The 19,609-nt window shown below is 42.1% G+C and overlaps 1 protein-coding gene across 2 annotated transcripts in view; it reads left to right on the top strand.

Annotated features, from left to right (window-relative positions):
• The window catches only part of GNA14 (G protein subunit alpha 14), a 197,815-nt gene that overhangs the window by 103,018 nt on the left and 75,188 nt on the right, over positions 1-19,609 (top strand). For both annotated transcript variants that reach the window (XM_005683799.3, XM_018052092.1), the window contains exon 2: positions 14,357-14,541. In XM_005683799.3, coding sequence (XP_005683856.1) covers positions 14,357-14,541 — 185 coding nt within the window. The remainder of the gene's footprint in view (positions 1-14,356; positions 14,542-19,609) is intronic.

Here is a 19,609-nt window from a genome sequence, read left to right as displayed (position 1 = left end):
CATGGTTCATGGTTCTGTACTCCAGGGCAGGGATTGTCCAAACTGCTGGGTAGAGAAGAGAATTAGTTCCTAATCTAAAGAAAATTGCAGACTAATAGGAGCACAAATACATGTCATAACAAGACAATAATAATGATATGTAAAGATCTGATAGGAACAGGAAGAAAATGAGGCTTCTACTCAGGAATGCAGGGGGATTCACGGTAAAAGAGATGGTGGTACAGTGTGATGAGCTGGATGAGTTGGCCCAGGAGCCAGCAGGCCTTCTGGGTTAAAGAAAGGAAGGGGAAAAAGAACATGGGCTAAGTTTTATGTGATTGATACAACATTGCAAATATCTTCCTACTGCTTAACCCATGTGTTCTTGAACTGGATCTTTCAAAGTTCAGTTCACGTATTTTGATCACAGTGGTGTTGAAAGACACCATGTACCTGTTTGTGTATCTATATAGAACCCACACAATATTAACAGTACTGAATTCTACAAATACTGTATTTTTTCCTACATATATGTATCTATGATTAAGTTTATAAATTAGGCCCAATAAGAGATTAACAATGTAACTAATAATAAAATAAAACAATATAACGATATACTATAATGCAAGTTATGCAAATATGGTCTCTCTCTGAAAATATTGTATAAATTAATGCCTCTTCTATATTTGCTAAGGTCTTACCCATTGTGGCCATAACTTCTGCAGTTTGAAGTATAGCAGCAAAACTAGCATGGATTTCTTTATTTTTCTTCACAACTTCACGGATAGAAGATTAATTCTTAGCATAGATCTTGGCCACCTCAGCATACAGGTTTTTTTCCTTTCCTGATTAAGTTGAGAATTTTTACCTTTTTCTTTTAAAGAAAGTACATTATGGCTTCTCTTTGGCATATTTAAGTTGCCAGCATTGTTACTGTTGCGTGTTGGGTCTATTATTAAGTAAAATGAGGGTGACTTGATCACGAGCACTGTGATAACTGGACAGTCAATCTGATGAACACATAGCTACTGAGTGACTAATGGATGGGATATGTTGGATAAAGTAATGATTCACATCCCACGCAGGATAGAGCAAGACAATGCAAGTTTTCATCACTGCTCAGAAAGGTGTGCATTCTAAAACTGAAGAATTATTTATTTCTGGAATTTTCTATTTAGTATTTTCAGACCATGGCTGACCACAGGTAGCTGAAACTGCACAAATTCACACCATGAATAAGTGGGGGGTGGACTACTGTACTTAAATCTGAATAAAACTCATTTCATGTTCTGCCAGGATGGTGAGCAGGACTTCAAGAGAATGATTGTTTAACCATCCAAAGTGGATGATAATGCATTTTACTTTGAAAGACCTGCAGTTTGAGGATTCTCTATGCTTTTATTCTTAACCCGAACCTGCATTTAATTACACTAGTATCTACTTTTGTTTCAGTATAGTTTAATTTATTTTCATCTAAATTTATCTTTGGGGTGGAGGAGGATGGGTAGATGAGTGGGCCAGATCCTCTAGTTACTGGTATTTCAGCAAAATGCTTTGGTGTTTGGAAATGGACACCTTGTCTCCTTGCCTGCTCTTATTGAGGCCTGAGGATTTTAAGTCTATCCTTGCTTCTTGTCAGCTCTCTTTTTAGAGCTTCTTTCTTTCCCTTTAAGTAATTTTTGTCTTTGCTATATTCTTTCTCCGGTTATTTTTCAACATGAGCAAACATCAAGCTTTTATTAATAGATAATCCATAACTTATGTAGAAACAGGTTTCTGACTTTAGATTCATCTCTGTGTTGACTAGTCTGGGTTTATATGACTTCTCATATCCTTTCAGAGCTTGAGAATCTGAAGTCTTATCAGTGCCCTGGTGGTGTTATTTCTTGGTAAACATTTCTGTAAGAATAGAGGAAATGGCAGTTTTCAGGAAGAGCCATGAACTTCTAAAATCATTTATGAAAATGCTTACAGTTTGTCTTTTTAAAAAGAAATGATTTTGAGTCAGAATCATACACTAGAAAGTGATCTAACTGTCCTTATAAGTGAAATGAGTTGTACTTCTAATAGGATTGCTAATATTTTAGCTATAAGCCGCAACGATTATTTGAACAGTTTATTCATTTTTAGGGAAAAGTAATTGATGTCCTGGGCATTTTCCAAAATAGAGTTTTGCCATTAACAAGCATTTGATTCTCAGGATTCTGTATATTTTATTACTTTTCCAAAATCTTATACAGATGAGCTATTGATACAGAATGAGCAAAATTGTATAACTCTGTAGAAGTGTCAGAATGTTTCACTAGTGACGAAGATCTCTGAATCGTGTTGATTACACACAGGAGATGCATGTCAATTAATGACAGCTGTTTCCTGACATAGAACAGTTAATGCTAAACTGATATTTCTATTGATTTTTTTACGAGTACCACATTTATAGCAAATTGTAGAAATTTGGCTGTATAGGTAGATAGCTCAAGTTAATTTACAGCAAAAAGTAGCCTTATCTTCTTGCATTTGAACTTTTAAATGCACCTGTGGCAAATATGAGAAATATATTATTTTTGATACTTCAGATTGGCAAAACAAAAATTCTTTGTGATCGAAAATTGTTAGCATGATCTTTTGGCTTTGCTTCTTATAAGAACTACTCAGAAATCAAGTTTGGACTTGAAAATACCATCTTGATCAAAATGAGGCCCCAAAAGAGAAAGTGGCAGGAAATACTTAGCATTGCTGTTTTTCTTGGTTAGGCAATAAAAATGATTTTGTAGATTAATGAGACAAAAGAACCATAAAATATGAGACAGCATCTTGAATTCTGCTCCACTGTTTTAATTGGTTTTTAAAGGAATCTCAAACTGTGTATTGAGCCTCATCACTTAAGTTCTTTCAGCTTTTCTGTTTCAAAAGCCTTGTGCTTACCTTGTATGTTGAGAGAGCAGCCATGAGCTCTGTCTTCAGTTGTTTCCACTTCTGTGTTGCCTAGGACACTTCCATTTCTTCTTTCATGGTGAAAATAGCCCTGTTTCTCTTTACAGGAGCAGAGCTGGGGAAGGTGACATGATTGTTGTGGTAATAAAGGGTTGGGGAGAAACAGGCAGGACTGATTTAAATAAGTGAATCTTTATGGCACCTTAAAAATGTTTCCTCTCTGGAAACTGAAAAACAGAGCTCCTGGGGAGATATCTTATTCATGTAGAAATGAGATTGGAACTTGATATGGAAACCTATCAGCAAAACTGAATATGATGTAAAATCTCAAGTATCCCAGCCCCAGACAGATTACATTAATAGAGGTTCCCCTTAGAGACCTGGAGAAGGGCTTCCCAATCACTCCATGAACTGGGAACATCAGAACCCCTGGAGCTCTGTTTAAAATTCGTATTGCCAGGCTCCTGAAAGGGCCAGTCAGAGCTGAACTGAGGAGGAGCCCAAGCATTTGCATTTTTATTGCATATCTCTCCTTCCATTGGATTGCACTTGGTTAAATGTCTTAGGTTGTTTGAGCTGCTATAAAATACTACAGACTGGGTAGTTATTGTACGATAAAATGTATTTCTCACAGTGTGAAGCCAGAAGTTGGAGATGAGGGTGCCATCAAGGCTGGGTTGTAGACGTCTCCTGGTGGCCTCACGTGGTGGAAGGAGCAAAGGAGTTCTCTGGGCTCTTTTATAATATAAGGGCACTAATGTTGCTCATGAGGGCTCCATTCATGACTTAATCGCCTTCAAAGGCCCTCCTAATACCATCTCTTTGGGCATAAGGTTTTCAACATACGAATTTTGGGGGGAGGTGGGGCGCAAACATTTTGACCATAGCAGTAGGAGAATCATTTGGAATTTTCCCCAGCATTAGCCAGATTCCCTCATAAGTCAGTATCTTTAGAATAGCAAGTGCCAGGACTATAGCACTTACAGGGGCAGAAATGCCCAGCACATGGCATAGCTGCTGCCCAAGGTCAGTGTAATAGGGTCCAAGCAGAGTGCCCGCAATTCCAGGTGTTCTCCTCTGGACCACCCTCCTTGCTACTGAGAACCACTCCTGCTTAAAGATTCCAAAAGGAATTTTCTTAAACCATGTGCCCCATTACCAGGAAACCCAGTACACAACCTAAGTTGCCCGGTGTGGCTGGCCCCAGGTGCCGAGAGTCCTCATCAGAAAGGGCAAATGGCAGCTCGCCTGCCCCCATGTGAGGATGCTTTGTTACTCAACAGACTTGTCCAATTAGTCCTGAGTTTTCTCTTGGCCACACAAACCCTCTTCCTATTGCTTTCCCAAACCGTGATCATCCTGGTTGTCTTAGTCAATAAATACCCACGCACGAGCATTTATTAGGCTCCTACTGTGTGCTCTATTTTAGGATCCAAAACACCAGAGAACAAGAGAAATAAGTCTCTGTCCCCATAGAGCCAACCTGCCAGTCACATCAGAATGGGTTTTGCACTCTCTTTTGCTTGCTGGTCTCATAGATCATTTACAGCAATGTCTGGAATTGTGCCCCCATTTCTGTTCTGTTTACGTATCCGTACATCATCTTCTGTAAAACTGAGCTAAAACAGAACGACTTCTCCCAGATGGTTTCAGAAGACATCACAGACTATGGGAGATGGCTGTGTCTATCTGGGAAGCTTTATCAGCACCTCGATTTGACTCTCCAGGAGGCGGTCTTGACTAAAGATTGTAGTTAAACTTGAGAACAATTGGCTGTCTGTTTAGATGTCCTTGGTCTATCACTTGGAAAAGGATTTATTTTGCTTTGGCCGCTGTTCTCTCCTGGCTCCTAAAAAGAAACTTTTTTTTTTTCTCCATGATCCTTTCTGAGTGTTATGCTGAAACTTGAACCTCATATTGCTTTCTCAAATCTCAGAAAGAATTTAAAATTTTAGCATTAAGACATTTTTCTGGCTCCCTTTTAGTTACATGAGTTTCAACCCTCAGTTTTTTTATATGTGGATGAGGTTCCTGGGTAGAATATCAGAAGCCCCTTGAGAGAAAGAGGGGGAAAGCTCCTTTCAAGATTAAGAGTAAAGGGGTACATTTCACATAAAGAGGACAATAATTCATGGGTATCATTTTCCAAAATGAAGTACCCAGATCACTGGGGATAGACCACATGTTTGTAGCTAGAAACTCACTAAAGTCTTATTATAGTGTATTTAATTTGATTACTCATGGAAAATGATACTGATTTTTCACTCAATCATGTTTCCTTACATAACAAATTTATTTAAATAAAAAAATTTTTAATATTATATAATCATACAGATGGTACATGGATATGATGAAAATAACAAGGTAGGTACATAAACAGTGGGGTTTGGGGAAACACTGGGTAAATGAATGCCAGGAACAAGTATCCTGGAAGAAAGCTCCGAGTGCTGCAGAAGGCAAGCCCCTCAACCAAGGATGCAGGAAGCCTGCGAAGGTGAGCTTTTGCTTAAATAGACTAGTTATCCATATGTGCCAACCATGCTGGAGTATTTGTGTGGATTAATGACTTACTGAGCATCTACTCTGAAAAAGGAAATAACTCACATTTAAGGCTAGGGCATGGCTTCCCTGGTGGCTCAGTGGTAGAGAATCCGTCTGCCAATGCAGGAAACATGGGCTTGGTCCCTGCTTCAGGAGGATCCCACCTGCCGCAGAGCAGCTAAGCCTGTGCACTGCAACTATTGAGCCAGTGCTCTGGAGCCTGGGAACCCCAACTACTGAAGACCTTATGCACGGCACGTGGGATCTTCCCAGATGCAAGAAGGGAAGCCACCGCAGTGAGAAGCCTACACACGGCAACTATTGCGTAGCCCCATTCACTGCAGTTAGACAAGCCCACACAGCAACAAAGCCTCAGCACAGCCAAAAATAAATAAATAAAGTTCTCGTTACAAAAGGGACTGGGGGTGGCGGAGGATCTCGGCAGAGCATTACAGTGAGAGACTCAGGAGAGTATGAGAAACCTTAAGTGAGAAGCAGGCTGGTCTCCTGCCCTGAGGTTACCAGACACAAAAGCAGGGAACCCACACAAGCCCTCTGAGGAATCTCTGTTACCAGCCAGACCACCTTACCCAAAAGTTACCTGCTGATTCGATTGCAGATCACATTTGCAATAAAGGATGACAATAAGTAAGAACCTCAAGCTAGCAGGCTCTCAATGATAATAAAAGTTTTGAAGTACTTATAACCCATAGCTGGTTTTTTCCTCCCAAGTATGAAAACAGTGAAAGAAAAGCTTAAGTGGAAGAGAAGAGACATTTCCCTTATTGGTATTTGGAACAGAATGTAGAGATAGAATTGTAATTTTATTCCTTTCCCTGCTCTGTGTTTTATCAGCATTGGGTCCTGGAATGAAAGTCCTTCTGGACTGTGCTCTCCTCCCCCTTACCCCCTTGTCACATCTGGTTATATCTCGTGGTCACCTGATACCATTGTTTGCCTTCCAACCAGAGGCTTCAGCTTCCCTGTGAATGAAAATGTTGCTCCCTGCTTGAGGTCTCTGGTTCTCCTGCTATCTGCAGAGGCTGTGGTGAAGTGCCCACCAGCATGTTGATTTCATGGAGAAGTCAGCGAGAACATTCTTACAAAGAAATGAGAAACAAAGCGGAGTGGACCTGTGCTACTGGCCCCAGGCACACATTTCAATACGCAATTAGGTGTGACGTCAAAGCTAAGTCACCTGTTCTTCTGCTGCTAAGTCGCTTCAGTCGTGTCCGACTCTGCGACCCCATAGATGGCAGCCCACCAGGCTCCCCTGTCCCTGGGATTCTCCAGGCAACAACACTGGAGTGGGTTGCCATTTCCTTCTCCAGTGCATGAAAGTGAAAAGTGAAAGTGAAGTCACTCAGTCGTGCCCAACTCTTAGCGACCCCATGGACTGCAGCCTACCAGGCTCCTCTGTCCATGGGATTTTCCAGGCAAGAGTACTGGAGTAGGGTGCCATTGCCTTGTCCACCTATTATTCTAATCACCAATAATTTTCATTCTAAAAATCACATCCTTTAGATTTTTCTTTGGTGCAAAATAAAAGAACAGTGTGCTCAATGTTGAGTTCCTGTTTGGAAATGATGATATAAAACCAAGACCTGTATATATGCTGCCTGCAAGAGACTCACTTCAGATTAGAGCCACATACAAACTGGGAGTGAGAGGATAGAAAGGCATTCCAAGCAAATGGAAATCAAAAGAAAGTCAGTGTGACCATACTTATATCAGACAAAATAGACTTTAAAATAAACACTGTTACATAATGATCAAGTTGCAGTTCAGTTCAGTCGCTCAGTCACGTCTGACTCTTTGCGACCCCACGAATCGCAGCATGCCAGGCCTCCCTGTCCATCACCAGCTCCCGGAGTTCACCCAAACTCGTGTCCATCGAGTCGGTGATGCCATCCAGCCATCTCATCCTCTGTCATCCCCTTCTCCTCCTGCCCCCAATCAGAGTCTTTTCCAGTGAGTCAACTCTTCACATCAGGTGGCCAAAGTATTGGAGTTTCAGCTTTAGCATCAGTCCTTCCAAAGAACACCCAGGGCTGATCTCCTTCAGAATGGACTGGTTGGATCTCCTTGCAGTCCAAGGGACTCTCAAGAGTCTTCTCCAAGGGATCAATCCAAAGAGAAGATACAACAGTTGTTAATGTCTAATATCCAACATAGGAGCACCTCAATATGTAAGGCAAATATTAACAGATATAAAAGGAGAAATTGACAATAACACTAGTAGGGGACTTTTAACACTCCACTTACATCAGTGGACAGGTCATCCAGACAGAAACTCAGTTCAGGTCCTTAGCTTGAGTTAACTGGTGCCTGTGGTCCTCGTCAGTGCAGAGAATGACTTACCTCTCCCACCTCAGCCCCTAGCTGCTGTTGGGGCCATCTCATTTCGAGCAGAACTCTGAAGGATTAAAGATAAAGTCCCAAGTGTTGGAATATCTGAACCAGGTGAAGACAGTACTCAAGCTGATAGGAGGGTGTAACTTGGCCATTTATTTTGGGAAACACTCAGGGTAAAACTAGCACGTGGTGTTATCATGGGAAGCACATGCATCAACAGGGACCTAGAAGTAGGCCCAAGACTCAACAATCACTTCCAAGCTGAGTCACCTTGGACAGACTTTTACCTCGGACAGAGATTAAATAAACTAATCTTTTTGATCCGTTTCCCTTCTGGAAAAAGAAGATACTAACTGGGTTATGGAACAACACGTCAAGGCTGTACATTGTCACCCTACTTATTTAACTTATATGCAGAGTACATTATGAGAAACCCTGGGCCGGAGGAAGCACAAGCTGGAATCAAAATTGCCAGGAGAAATATCAATAACCTCATATATGCAGATGACACCACCCTTACGGCAGAAAGTGAAGAAGAACTAAAGAGCCCTTGATGAAAGTGAAAGAGGAGAGTGAAAAAGTTGGCTTAAAGCTCAACATTCAGGAAACTAAGATCATGGCATCTGGTCCCATCACTTCATGGCAAATAGATGGGGAAACAGTGGCTGACTTTATTTTTCTGGGCTCGAAAATCACTGCAGATGCTGACTGCAGCCATGAATTAAAAGACGCTTACTCCTTGGAAGGAAGGTTATAACCAACCTAGATAGCATATTAAAAAGCAGAGACATTACTTTGCCAACAAAGTTCCATCTAGTCAAGGCTATGGTTTTTCCAGTGGCCATGTATGGATGTGAGAGTTGGACTATAAAGAGAGCTGAGTGCAGAAGAACTGATGCGTTTGAACTGTGGTGTTGGAGAAGACTCTTGGGAGTCCCTTGGACTGCAAGGAGATACAACCAGTCCATCCTAAAGGAGATCAGTCCTGGGTGTTCATTGGAAGGACTGATGTTGAAGCTGAAACGCCAATACTTTGGCCACCTGATGTGAAGAGCTGAGTCATTGGAAAAGACCCTTATGCTGGGAGGGACTGGGGGCAGGAGGAGAAGGGGACGACAGAGGATGAGATGGTTGGATGGCATCACTGACTCAATGGGCGTGGGTTTGGGTGGACTCCAGCAATTGGTGATGGACAGGGAGGCCTGGCATGCTGTGGTTCATGGGGTAGCAAAGAGTTGGACATGACTGAGCGATTGAACTGAACTGAATTGGGTTGTGTTAAGGCTTAAAAGAGAGTAAGAGGATCCCCTCGTCTATACCCCCAACCCCACAACTCCTCACCCAACCCCCTACCCAGCCCATGGAATCTCTTTGCTCTGTGACCTCAGTCCCAGGTGATATGTCTTTCAATGTCTCCTCTTTGCCTTTAACCTATCCCTTTTTGCCCCATGTTTGTTTTTTAATTCTTCAAATAACCACAATGTAGAACTGAAGACTATTTTAAAATATTGGTATTGATCAAATAAATTTATATCATCTTTTGATTAATCTTTAAAATCATTTTTAACCTTTTCTTTTCAAAATGTTCTGTGTCCAAAAGCAAGATCAATGACTTTTTACAAAATGTTTCTGCTTTGGGAGCTGGTGACAGGTTTGGCTTTAACCTCTCATAAGTGAATGGCCTTTATAACTTAAGTTTCTCTACCTTGGTGTAGAACTTTGGGGTGAGTCGAGTGATTTTTCTGACTTAAGAGTGCCCAAATCACAGCTTGCTATGTGAGAGTTACATAACTTCTCTGTTCATGTCAGCTTTGTGGTGTGTAGAACATGGAAGTATTAATCTTTGCTTGGGTAAAGTAGCACTGGACCTGAGGTCAACCTTGCCCGGTGGAGTAGAAGCAAGCATGGCAGTGTCATAGATGGAGAAGATGTAGGGACCTCAAGATTCTGCAAGAGCGGAATCCTAATCTGATCCAGGACTTTCAACCAAGCTCTGACAGTGCAGGGTCTTCCCTCAGGTCCTCAGTTATCATATGGGGCCTTGACAGCCAAGAGTCATCATGAAACTGGTCTCGTCACAATTGTACTTAGTTCGTATCTCAACTTTCTGCAGTTGTCCATAATATAAGAATTGTGGAGGACTTCTCATGTTTGTTCTATCCATGTAACCATATTTTAAGAGCTGACTATATAGCGGGCACAATGATTGTCGTACCAAAATGAGTGACTCCCAAGCCCTGCCCTTCCTGGACTAAGGGTGTAATAAGAGACCTATCTGCAAACAAGCAGTCGGGATGTGCCCCACTGGGGTGTCCACAGGCACTTAGAGAGTTTATATAGGGCAGGACTAACTCTTGAGGGGATGAAGTGGAAGACAGTTCCTTCAGGGGGGTGGGAAGATCCCCTGAAGAAGGGAAGAGCTACTCACTCCAATATTCTGGCCTGGAGAATTCCACGGACTGTATAGTCCCTGGGGTCGCAAAGAGTCAAACCCAACTGAGCGACTTTCACTTTCCCAGGCTGAGTCATTGACAGTCTGGTTTCTAGCTACAGCTCTGAATTTGCATCAGCTTTGCCCTGTTGGGTGACTCGCAGCCAGTTCCTCATCTCTGATGTCAGAAGACAGTACCCACCTTTGCCACCTCTGGAAGTGGAAGTGAAGCAACAAGTATTTTGCTCCACAGTTTGTTAAGACTGCTCTAGAGGACACACACCTGTCAGGAGGCTCTTCCTTGGGCACCAGCAGCAGCGTGTGCCTGAGGACAGTGGCTCTGCCTGGGCTTAAGGTTCAGTGTGTGGCTGTGAACTTCACATTTGTCCTCATTAGACCAGCATGACTAAGTCTATGACTCTGCCATTCTTTTCTGACAGTAACCTTTGTCCTTAGAGTCTGATTGGGTAAATCCCCTCTCTCTCTTGCTGATCCTGTGCACTTGCAGGGGTTACTAAACAGAATGAGCCCCAGGTTTCTCATCTGTATAGTAGAGATGATAATAATTCATACATTGCAGGATGGTTGTGAAGATCAAAGGACAGACCAGAGTGTGTGCAAAGAACCAGGCACATCGTGACTCTAATATTCACCGTTGTGGGGACTAGGGGAGTAACCAGAGAGGGTCACAGAGGATCAGGATAAGGCTCCTGCTTGGCCACTTTCATAGTTGTTCCTGCCATGGCTGACGTCACTGCTACCCGCATAGCACCCTGGGTGGTTGAGAAAGGATGAGCCATCTATTTTCCTATTTGTAGATAGTGCAGGTGGCCAAGACTGTGTGAATTCCTTATCACTATCATGTATTAAAAATACTAGAATATAATTCCAGCTTTCAAAAGGAAGGAAATGCTATCTCAAATATGAACTTTGAGAGTGTTGTGTTATACGTGTGTGCATGTTCAGTCATGTCCAACTCTTTGCGACCCCATGGACTGTAGACTGCCTGGCTCCTCTGTCCATGGGATTTTCCAGGTGAGAATATTGTAGTGGGTTGCCATTTCCTCCTCCAGGGGAGCTTCCTGACCCAGGGGTCCAACTTGCATCTCCTGCATTGGAGGCAGATTTTTTACTGCTGAGCCGTCAGGGAAGTCCCGTTGAGGGTATTCTAAGTGAAATAAGCCAGTCACCAAAAGACAAATGCTGTGTGATCCATCCCACTTATATGAGGTACCCAGAGTAGTTAAACTCCTAGACACAGAAAGTAATGAGGTGGCTGCCACGGGTTGGGGGAAGGAGGGAGTGGGGAGGGGACTTGTTTAATGGGTATGAGTTTCAGTTCTGCAGGATGAAATGAGTTCTGGAGATTGGTTGCATAATAGTGTGAATATGCTTAACACTTCCGAACTGCATACCTACAAATAGTGAAGATAGTAAATTTTGTTATGTGTATTTTACAATAATCTTATAAAAGCTTATTGAGCATGTGCCAAGTGTACAGCATTATTCCTGGCCCAAGGGGAAAGTGAAACTTGCTCAGTCGTGTCCTGGCCCAAGGGGAAACAATGTGATAAAAACAAACATGGCCCCTATCTCCCCTTATGAAACTTACAGGCTAGCAGGGGAGACATGTCAAAGGAAGAATGACATTAGTGGGCAGAAGTGCAGCTGGAACAGGTGCTCCAGGGAGAAGTTCATGGTCCTTTGAGAGCCTAGAGTACAGGGGCTTGACCGCAACAGGGAAGTCAGACCAAGAGCAAAGATGAGCAAGATGAAGGAAGACCATCCTCCGTTCAGTTCAGTCCAGTCCAGTCGCTCAGTCGTGTCCGACTCTTTGCGACCCCATGAATTGCAGCACGCCAGGCCTCCCTGTCCATCACCAACTCCCGGAGTTCATTCAAACTCACGTCCGTCGAGTCCGTGATGCCATCCAGCCATCTCATCCTCTGTCGTCCCCTTCTCCTCCTGCCCCCAATCCCTCCCAGCATCGGAGTCTTTTCCAATGAGTCAACTCTTTGCATGAGGTGGCCAAAGTACTGGAGTTTCAGCTTCACCATCAGTCCTTCCAAAGAACACCCAGGACTGATCTCCTTTAGAATGGACTGGTTGGATCTCCTTGCAGTCCAAGGGAGTCTCAAGAGTCCTCTCCAACACCACAGTTCAAAAGCATCAATTCTTCAGCGTTCAGCTTTCTTCACAGTCCAACTCTCATATCCACACATGACCACTGGAAAAACCATAGCCTTGACTAGACAGAAGGAATCTGCAAAGCATGAACCAAAGCTACCTCAAGGAGACCAGTGTGGCTGGTGCACAGAGGGTGGAGAAAATGTGTTGGGAACAGAGGCTGGTGAACACGGAGGGGCCAGACCCCACAGCCTCACTGGCCACAGTAAGGAGTTTGGTCTTTCTTCCTGAGCCACAGGAACCCCACTGAGGGTCTTGAGCTGAGGATGGAGAGACAGAAAAGCAGGTTTGTGCTTTGAAAAGATCAGTCCAAAAGAAAAAGATTTTTTTCCCTTACAAGGAAAAAAGATCTTATCAAATACTCAGTTGTCTCAGTCATCCACATGGAAATATTGAACGAATCCCCTAGATATTTCTCCAGGGCCTGATATTTAGAAGACCCTGACAAGAATACAGATGAAGACCCACATCCCAAAAGTCTAAATAGTTATAGGCTGTAATCAAGCTAAGAAATCATTATTAATATATTGAATCCTCTTACTATGACAAACATATTTTTATAACTCAAATGTCAAAAAAAAATACAAACAACTATGGTTTTTAATATGACTAACAGTCAACAAAGTATCAAAGATAATTGAATTTAACTGTAACTACACTGTCTGGATATTCTGTTGGGTCAATGAAATGTGAATGAGTAATAAAATATTTTATAGTTAGTCATTTTCTATTTTATAATTTTTGGCTTTTATAGTAAAATCATTAATTGTATTATTTTAATTAAGATTTTCATATAACTCATTTTACTAGAAATGCTGAATTAAATAACTTTTTGTAACAGGTATATTGAATATATTTTGTATATATTACAATTCATCTATTTGAAATACCCAACTTTTCTTGAGTCATTTTAGTTCTCAGATCATTTTTCACTAATTCCAGTTTGAAGAAACTTTGTCCTAGTGAGGTCATATCAACCTGAATTGTTAAAAAATACCTTCTTTAAAGCAATACTTGAATTTGAAAATGAACCATAAATACATTATGTTCCAAACATGGTGATAAGGTCTCACAGATAAATTATCACAAAAACTATTAGAAAGTATTTTAGTTCCATCACTCAAGTCTATCACTTACATTGCAACTTTCTCTGTCTGTCCAAGCAATATCTCAGTCTAATATTAATGTAAAGCCCCAGCATCATGTTTCATATAGGTTGTCTGGGCATCTATACATATTTAATGGCGATAGGAATGATTTGATGTTGTAAAATGCTCCTTGGTTGCCATGTACAAGTGTCATGAGTTTGGAGGGCCTCCTGAACAGCAAATTGGAATATGAGGAGGGGGAGGAATATAGACATTTGGTACAACTGGGGAAGGTGCTTTATTGTACAAGGATCCGTTGTACTCATGTGTGTGAAAGAAAGGAATTGGCAAGTCAGCCTTTTCTCCTGTCCAGGTATTTCTGCTCCTCAGACCCTCCCTGCCCTCTGAAGCGGCACCCCAGCCCTGCCATGGCTGGGATTAGCAGTAGGAAAACCCTTAAATGTTTAGGGCTTTCAGGCACAGAGGCCAATTGTTTCAAGGTCTTAGGGCCGGGGATGTGGGGGAGCAATTCCCTGGGGCCTAAACAGTGTTAGTCACAAGAGCTGATGCTTAAGGTTACTCCAAGTGACATGGACACTTATGTGTCCTTAATAAACTGTGTGTGTGTGATATTTGTGGCCCTCTAAAGCACAGGCCCTGGGGTTTAGGATGGCACCACCATGCAGCATTAACTGCGTAAGTATTCAGCAGTCCCTTTCCAGGTCCCCATGTCCGTTTACTGATCCTGATATTGACCAACACTGCCACACAGTCCTCTTTTCTCATTGCATTCCTTTTAAAGACTGCTGACTGCATTTTTTCACTTGATTTGTCTTATTAGGAACTGGTGAAAGTGGCAAAAGCACCTTTATCAAGCAGATGAGAATCATCCATGGGTCTGGCTACAGCGACGAAGACAGAAAGGGGTTCACGAAGCTGGTTTACCAAAACATATTCACTGCCGTGCAAGCCCTGATCAGGGCCATGGACACGCTGAAGATACAGTACGTGTGTGAGCAGAATAAGGTAACGAGCTTGAGAGGGTGGAAGCCGTTTGTGAATGCCACGCTCTTCTCCTCTGGTTAGTCCCTGTCTCTGAACTGAAAGATTTACCGAGTACTTGCATCAGAGGCCAGAAGAAGCTCTTGAGTTCAGACTCGGGGGTAGAGCGCCTCCAGAAGAGTGTGATGAATTTAGGCGTAGTGTTGCGGTCCTATTTCTGCAGGAGCGCTGGCGCAGTGGTGGTGTGGCGCTGCCTGGTGTGCAGTCATTTCAGTGCCTTTTTCTTGGGGTGCTGAGAAAAGGAAGACATATATTTACATTTCCTCTTTCAGCTGGTTACTTTCTTTCTTTGAGCAATGGTGGTCTTGGGTTTACAATGGACAACTTTTTAAGAATTCCTAGTCTTAGGAGATATTTTCATAAATGTCGTGCAGACTACTCAGAGAAGTCAGTGGGTTTTGTTTGTTTCTTTTGGAAGCTAGCCCTTCTTAGGAGCTAACTGATAGTTTAGGAAGAGTAATGCTTGGGTCTCGACTAGCAAGGGACTCTCCCAAAGTAATGGTATCTAGTTGCCATTTGCTTTCCTCTCTCTGTGGGTTATTTAAAATCCGTATCTGTTTGAGACTATAGGAGAATAATGAGACAGGAAGGTGGGAGAAGGAGACAGTATTTTCTAGGGTGTATAGGAATGTAAATCCATGGGAAAATACTATGAGCTCATTAAGAATCTAGACGACAGAATTTCTTTAAAATAACTCATACCAAGTTATAACACGACATGATGATAAAGAGAAACATTCCAAGATGAGTCCCTTGTGAATTGATTAGAAGAATTTAGCTGCTCAAAAGCTGGAATAGTGGCTTAAATATGGACCTCAGGAACTGCTTTATCATGAGCTTGTGGCATTTGTTTTTATGTGTATTATACAGAGTTTCAAAGCAGTACATCTAATTTTTTTTTATCACTCAGTGACTGCATTACACAGGAAAACTCAACATGCACCAAATTTTAGACATACCTTTATAGTGTGACTACAGCTTTGTGTCTTTACTACCATTTCCTTGCAGTCTTGAGGAAAGGAAGGAATGTATAATATCTCACCCACAGCTTCAGCCTTCAACAGCGTTATGTTGAAAAGCGTGTGTGTATGCATATATGACAGGCGGGGGTGGTGGTAATGGTGGAAATTAACCTTTAGAATATCTGGTGCCAAGTAATATGAGAGGTGTGTCATGAACCATTGGGAAATTCTGCAAGTAACTACGATTCCTTTACAAGTTGGCTTTGAGTATGTGCATTATATCTTTTTGGGTTTTTTTAATAAGCGTATTTTAATTTTTTGAATTTTCATTATATCTATTTGAATGTGTACAATTAAAAAAAAATCACCCTGTACAAGCTATTTTAAAAATTAGGTCATCTGTGGAAATTTAAGATTATTTCAGAAAAAAGATAGGTCAGAAACATCCTTGTGATGTTAGTTAATCTACTTTCCTCTTTGATAAGAAGGCATTTTGTTTCCCAGTCATAGTGGGGTGACTGGGAAAAGCTTGGAATTTAGGAATGGGTTTGTAAACAGGCCTGTTGGGAGGCGAAGACTCAAGTGTGAGTCAGTTCTGCTTACATTGGCAACATGTGTTTGTAAAAACCCAATCAGATTTAGGAATCAAGGTCTCTAGATTTTTGTTTTGTTTTCCCTCAAGGTCTTCTAGAGGTACTCTGAGTTTGTGTCTCAAATAGAAAGGTTTTACAGGGCTTGACATTCCACCACTTTCTTCTGTTCTCTTGATCTGAATTCTTTTCCATAAGGCCATGTCCCCTTGCCCGCTCATCTGCATTAGTTTCCTCCAGCTGCCATAACAAAGCACCTCAAACTGGGTGGCTTGAGACAGATTTCTTGCTTCCGAGTTCTGGAGGCTCGAAGTCTGAAAGCAAGGACCTGGTTCCGGCTGGAGTCTCTGCTCCGTGCGTGTTGCCTGGCTTGTGGGGTTGCTGGCAGTCCGCAGTGTCCTGTGGCTTGTGGATGCCTCCATTCGGTCCCTGACTCTGTCTTCACGTAGAGTTCTCCCCCTGCGTCTCTGTGCTCACAGGGCATTCCCCACTGTGTGTCCATTTCTCCCTCTTCCCATAAGGACAGCAGCCATTGGATTAGAGCCCATCCTAATTCAGTGTGACCTCAGCATAGCTTGATATATCTACATAGACTCTATTTCTCAATAAAGTTACTTTCTGAGCTTTGGGGTTTGCATGGATTTCAAGGCAACACTATTCAACCCAGTATGGTCCGACCTCTGCCTGCTCCCATGAATGTCATGTCCGTTAGCAAAATACTTTCACTCCATTCTAATATCCCCTAAAGATTTAACCCTAAAAAGAGCATCAACTCTAAGCCTCAAATCTGATCTAATATCAATTCAGAAGGCCTCCAGTCTCATCATTTAAATCCTCTATATCAGGTATGGTGAGACTCTGGAAGTGGTCCATCCTAGAGCAGAATTCTTCAAACACACCTGTGAAACTAGGAAGTGAATTAATTGTACCTTTGTCCCCTCCTCATTTGCTGTCTCTGGCTCCATTCTCAATGCCTTCTTTCTACTTCAAGTACCTGCATTCGTGCTTCATCAACTTCCTCTTATCTCTCAAGCATATGCCAGGGGTGAACCACATATTGAAATAGCTTAAAGAGATGCTTCCCTGATGGCTCAGATGGTAAAGAATCCACCTGCAGTGCAGGAGACCTGTGTTTGATTCCTGGGTCGGGAAGATTCCCTGGAGAAGGGGATGGCTATCCACTCCAAACTGTTGCCTGGGGAATCGCATGGACAGAGGAGCCTGGCAGGCTACACAGTCCATGAGGTCGCAAAGAGTTAGACATGACTAAGCAGCCAACAAGGAGAGGCAAAATGTTGAGAAGAAGAAAATCACTGGATCGGTCCTACAGATCTGGGCTCTGTTCATAGCTCCCTTGTAGGTCTCAGATGGGAGTCTAAAAACTTTTTCTATAAAGGGCCAGAGAGGAAATATTTTCAGCTTTGAAGGCTACACAGTCTCTGCTACAACTGTTCAACTCTGCGGTTGTACAAAACCAGGCATGAGTGATGCATAAAAATGAGTGAGGCTTGCTTATAAACTCTGTTTACAAAATGTGAAAGCTATTCTTAACTCATGGGCCAAACAAAAACAGGCCAGGAGTGGATGGAGTCCACGGACTGGAGTTGCTGACTCAGTCCTAGGGGAACCTGTGGAACCTCTTCCACGTGGAAATTTTGATCAATGTCTTCTCTATTATTTTCTGAATGATTTCCTCTGTGGGCTAGTCCTGATCACAAATGTGAAACTATAACCAGTTACCCTTCTTAGGTCATAAAATGATCAAATGATTAATGCTCCAGGGGTTTAAGTAATTACTTGAAAGTGAACGAAAGTGAAAGCGAAGTCACTCAGTGTGTCCCACTCTTTGCAACCCCATGGACTGTAGCCTACCAGGCTCCTCGCTCCACGGGATTCTCCAGGCAAGAGTACTGGAGTGGGTTGCCATTTCCTTCTCCAGGGGAATCTTCCCGACCCAGGGATCAAACCCAGGTCTCCTGCATTCCAGGAAGACGCTTTAACCTCTGAGCCACCAGGGAAGCCCAGTTACTTAAGAAACATGATCTATTTTCTTTACAAAGTATTACTTCATTTAAAACAATTGACGAGTTAAGATGAGGATGAACAGAACTAATTAGCTTTTCTTTTCAGTCCTCTTACTTCTTGTTGCTGAATATTTATTTCTATTTGATTTTGTCACAGCTAGAAACACTTTCTTAAAAATATGTAGAGGAGGATTAAGAGCACTTTTAGAGGGTTTTATTTTAAATGTTAGCAGGATTATGTCTCAGCCAGTTTGTTGAAAATCTTTGCTTGTTACTTGACAGGCTGCTTTTGAGAGGAAATTCATCAGAAATTCAGTGTCGCATTTGGTTTTTAACCAATATGTTTACTCAATTAAGATTTAGCCTTGAAGATTGTTTTCTTATACATTGCCTGCCTTTTTTTTCTAAAGAGATGATTCATATTTATTTGCTCACTCTGTTGATAAGCCTTAATTTTTATGAATGTCTCTCAAGAGTGTCATGAGCACATATTAGAATTTATGACTTCTTGAGTAAATATTACAGAGGTGTTTACTCAGTGTCAGGACTCCTAACATTGAATTAGCTTATATCTTACGTTACCTGGTGATGATTTCATAGAAAAGCTTCTTTTTTTTTTTTTTTAACTCTTTGTAGTGTCTCCAATTTGAGAAATTCTTACTTTAGGCCTGTAATATGGTGAAGGAAATCTTATCTCCTTTTAAGGTTCTGCAGAATCTGCTTGGATGATTTAGATAAGAATTTCCCAAGGGCAAAGGACAGCCCTGCCTGACTTTTCAAAAATGCTTGGTTTTAAGAACAAGGGCTACAGATTCTTTTGGTAGCTGACCCCAGCTTCTTCCCTGCTCTCCCACTTATAGGAGCTCTTCACCACACTAGGGTCACATCATATGCGCATGTAACTTGTTGTTATTCAGTTGGTAAGTTATGTCTGACTCTTTGCAACCCCATGGGCAGCACACCAGCCTTCCCTGTCCTTCACCATCTCCTGGAGTTTGCTCAAACTCATGTCCATTGACTCAGTGATATCATTCAACCATCTCATCCTCTGTTGCCCCCTTCTTCTGCCTTCAATCTTTCCCAGCATCAGGATATTTACACACATTTAACTGCAAGGGCTCATCATAAAAACAAAAACAGCATCTTTAAGAAGGAGAGTTAATAACTGAACAGTAAGAGGAGTATTTTGCCTGCCATTTGCCTCAAGTACTTAATTTGGAATTCAGTGTTTCTAGAAGCGTGAACTCTGAAATTCCCTTCAAAAAGCATCTTTGTCTTCTAGCAGAAGCTTGTGCTGGATTCCAAGTCACACTTGAGGCCGGGGACTTGGGCCCTCCAGCCAGTCACAGCTTTTGAAAGGCTGAATTTGGGGGGTTTAATTGACTCACAAGGTCTCTGCTAATTTTCTTTCGAGTTTTTCAGGTTCTGCATGTAGGTAAGCAGACCTCTTTGTTGT

This window comes from Capra hircus, chromosome 8 (genome assembly GCF_001704415.2).
Source record: "Capra hircus breed San Clemente chromosome 8, ASM170441v1, whole genome shotgun sequence".
NCBI classification, from domain to species: domain Eukaryota; kingdom Metazoa; phylum Chordata; class Mammalia; order Artiodactyla; family Bovidae; genus Capra; species Capra hircus.
The sequence above is the reverse complement of the archived record's forward strand: the minus strand, read 5'-3'. Positions and strand labels throughout refer to the sequence as shown.